Source organism: Cynara cardunculus (assembly GCF_001531365.2).
Source record: "Cynara cardunculus var. scolymus isolate 2C chromosome LG 3, CcrdV1, whole genome shotgun sequence".
Lineage (NCBI taxonomy): Eukaryota > Viridiplantae > Streptophyta > Magnoliopsida > Asterales > Asteraceae > Cynara > Cynara cardunculus.
The window spans coordinates 37,904,983-37,908,040 of NC_037530.1; the positions used below are offsets into that span (position 1 = coordinate 37,904,983).

The 3,058-nt window shown below is 26.8% G+C and overlaps 1 protein-coding gene across 2 annotated transcripts in view; it reads right to left on the bottom strand.

Annotated features, from left to right (window-relative positions):
- Positions 1-2,243, bottom strand: part of LOC112510199 (auxin-induced protein IAA6-like) — a 4,055-nt gene extending 1,812 nt beyond the window's left edge. The window contains exons 1-2 of one of the 2 annotated variants that reach the window (XM_025115526.1): positions 1,887-2,243; positions 1,662-1,764 (exon numbers count right to left, since the gene is read on the bottom strand). In XM_025115526.1, the coding sequence (XP_024971294.1) occupies positions 1,662-1,764; positions 1,887-2,205 (422 nt within the window). In that variant the 5' untranslated portion in view covers positions 2,206-2,243. The remainder of the gene's footprint in view (positions 1-1,661; positions 1,765-1,886) is intronic. The other variant, XM_025115527.1, reaches the window with a different exon arrangement.
- Positions 2,244-3,058: the final 815 nt, after the last annotated feature.

The window sequence follows — 3,058 nt, forward strand, 5'->3', positions numbered from 1 at the left end:
ATATTACTTAAAACTCAAAATTACAAGTAGATTGTGCGTAAGTACAACTTATTAAAGCTCCATATCTGAATTCTTGTAACTAATTGCAGATAAACATAATCAAATACAAGATAAACATTTTATTTTAAATATAAAAAATCTAAAATATTAACATATATTTTATTCAAAAATAAAAACATCATCGTTTTCTCAAAATCACATAAAACCATATTATAACATCGACTGAGATAAATAATAAAATGAAATATTAAAATCACGATGTATTTCGTTACATTGCGCGAGTACACTTCTAGTTATTCTAAAAGCGTGTTAGAGAAGTTGTTAAAATGCTTAAAAATGTCATATAAACTTATTGTAACACTTTTAGATATGATATTTTTTTGATTTGGTCCTATAAATTCAAGATATTTTATTAGAATATTTAGACATTTTAGACGTCTTATAAAACCAATAGTATTGTATGTAACCTATATATAAAATCATAAATATACTTCAGAAATTTAAGATGCATCTTTTCAACGAATAAATTAGGGGGACGTTTAATGGAATGATTTTGATGGATTTGTTTTTTCGTGGGACGATTTGGATTTGTAATAATTTGGAATCTTTTATGTGTTTAGTTTGTAGGATATAGAATGAAATTAAATTAAATTATTTATATAAAAGAATTATAGATTTTTTAATAAATAAATATAAAAATAATTGAACTACCTTTTTATTATATATAAATCTTACGAAATCCAATAAAATATCAACCCCCATTAGATTTCAAAATCTTATTTAATATTTTTTTTACTGTTTTTTTTTTCAAATTTGTGTTAAAAGTTAGAACATATACTATCTATAATTTTGGCTAAATTAAACTTTAAACGTATTAATAAGTTAATATAATATTAAATACTAAAATAATTTACAAAGCAGGAGTATTGAGAGAAGAGAACAAAAAAGAATGATATATATATTGTATTATAAAGTATTTAATAAAAACTCTTAAAAATTATTTTTATATATAAAGTACTGTTTATTGATGTATATTACTTAAACTTCAAAATTATAAGTTGATTGTGCGTAAATTAAAGCTTCATGTTTGAATTCGTGTAACTAACTACAGATAAACATAATTAAATTCTGGATAAATATTTCATTTTAAATATAAAAAATCTAACTTATAATTAAAATAATTATTGAAATCTAACAGAGTACTTAAATTATTATTTTTATAATAATATTATATTATTAAATAAAAAATAAATTAATTCATTATTAGACTTAAATTAAATTATAAAAAAAATTATTAAAGAAATGAGAAATTTTAAATAATTAATTTGATATTAATATTGATATATATTTCAAATTGTTATGATATTTTCACATTTATATTTTATTAAAAAATAAAAATATTGTTTTCTCAAAACCATATAAAATTGTATTATAACATAAATAAAAACTGAACAAAATGAAACATTAAAATCGAGGTGTATTTTGTTGTATTACATGGGTACCTTTATATATATATATATATACACACACATACATATATAATCCAAGGGTTGAGAATTAGTCTTACGGGTTTCACGAAAAACCCTTAATCTTACATGATCCCAAGTATATAAATAGATTATGATTTGGGAATGAATGAATGAATGAATGGAAGTACTTACAGCCAAGGTACGTCTCCTACAAGCATCCAGTCTCCATCTTTGTCTTCATAGATGGCTACGTATTCACCACTCTCACTTTCTTCCTTCATTGCTTCACCTATATCTATTCATTTTAATTATTACTTTATTCATTATGAATATTTACGATTTTCAAATGAATACGCACTCTAATTAATCGTGTATATGAATTTATCTTTTAAAAAGGTGAGAGTAGAGAACACATACCAATGCCATGACAATGAAACAGGTTCTCAAGAGCCATGCCAAGATCACAATACCCTTGAAAACAACTCAAATCAACCTTTCTAAGAATTGGTTCCCCATCCATGCTCACTTTCACATACATTTTCCTCACTTGTATGCTTTTCTTCCTATACAAACACACCGGTGGCCACCCTACCACCACCACATCCATATCTCTATTCTTCCCACCACCACCACCACCACAAACCACCCTCCTCTTCTTCTCACTTCTTTCACCGCCACCACCCGGTAACCCTAGCCTTAGTTCAGTTATCTCAAGCCCAAGCCCTTGAGGTCCCATTTCTTTCTTTTTAGGGTTTTCTTTTGTTTTTTCAGAGAAGCAATGAGTTCATGGTTTTCTTTATCATATGTATATATAGATATAGATATAGATATAGATATAGAATGAAAGAGAGTAAGACGACATGGAAAGAGCAAAAGGGGGGTCAATCATGTTAGTGGTCGTGAGATGAAGGTGAAGGGTGGGGGTGGGGTGAACTTATACTATATGTATATGTATATGTATATGTATATGTATATGTATATGTATTGCAACCAACACCAGCTTAACACTAATTAAAGATATAGAGGAATTAAAAGATTGGGATATTAAGTAGGGAAGATCCGTGGATGGTAGGGTTTGTTGGTAGATTTGATTTGATGAGGGTTTATGATGTGATCGATCTCTGCCTTCTCAAACACGAAGCTGTTTCTATGCTAATTCTAATTCTAATTCATCTTCAATGCATATATATATTTACTCCCATTCTTCACACTTTTACCAATTAATTAATTAATTACCAACTTGGTTTTTCAACGCCATCATCTTTTAATCAAATGCTTCATAAATTCCCATATAATTTTCAATATATCATCACTCAATCTTACAACACACCTCCAAAAGATTTGAAGATGAAACAACCCTAAACCTACTACATAAAGACGTGTTTGTTTTTTAAGAGGTGCTGAAGTCTGATTTATAAGAGATGGTTCTGAAGTTTGAAATCTGGATCAGTAAGATTGTTTGTTTTTATGTTTAAAGTATGAAATCTGAATGAGTTAAACTAGTGTAAAAATATAAAAAGTAAGTAGTTTTTTACAAAAGTTTAAAAGATAAATAGTTTTTGCTAACAAATCTCTTACAGCCCCCAAAA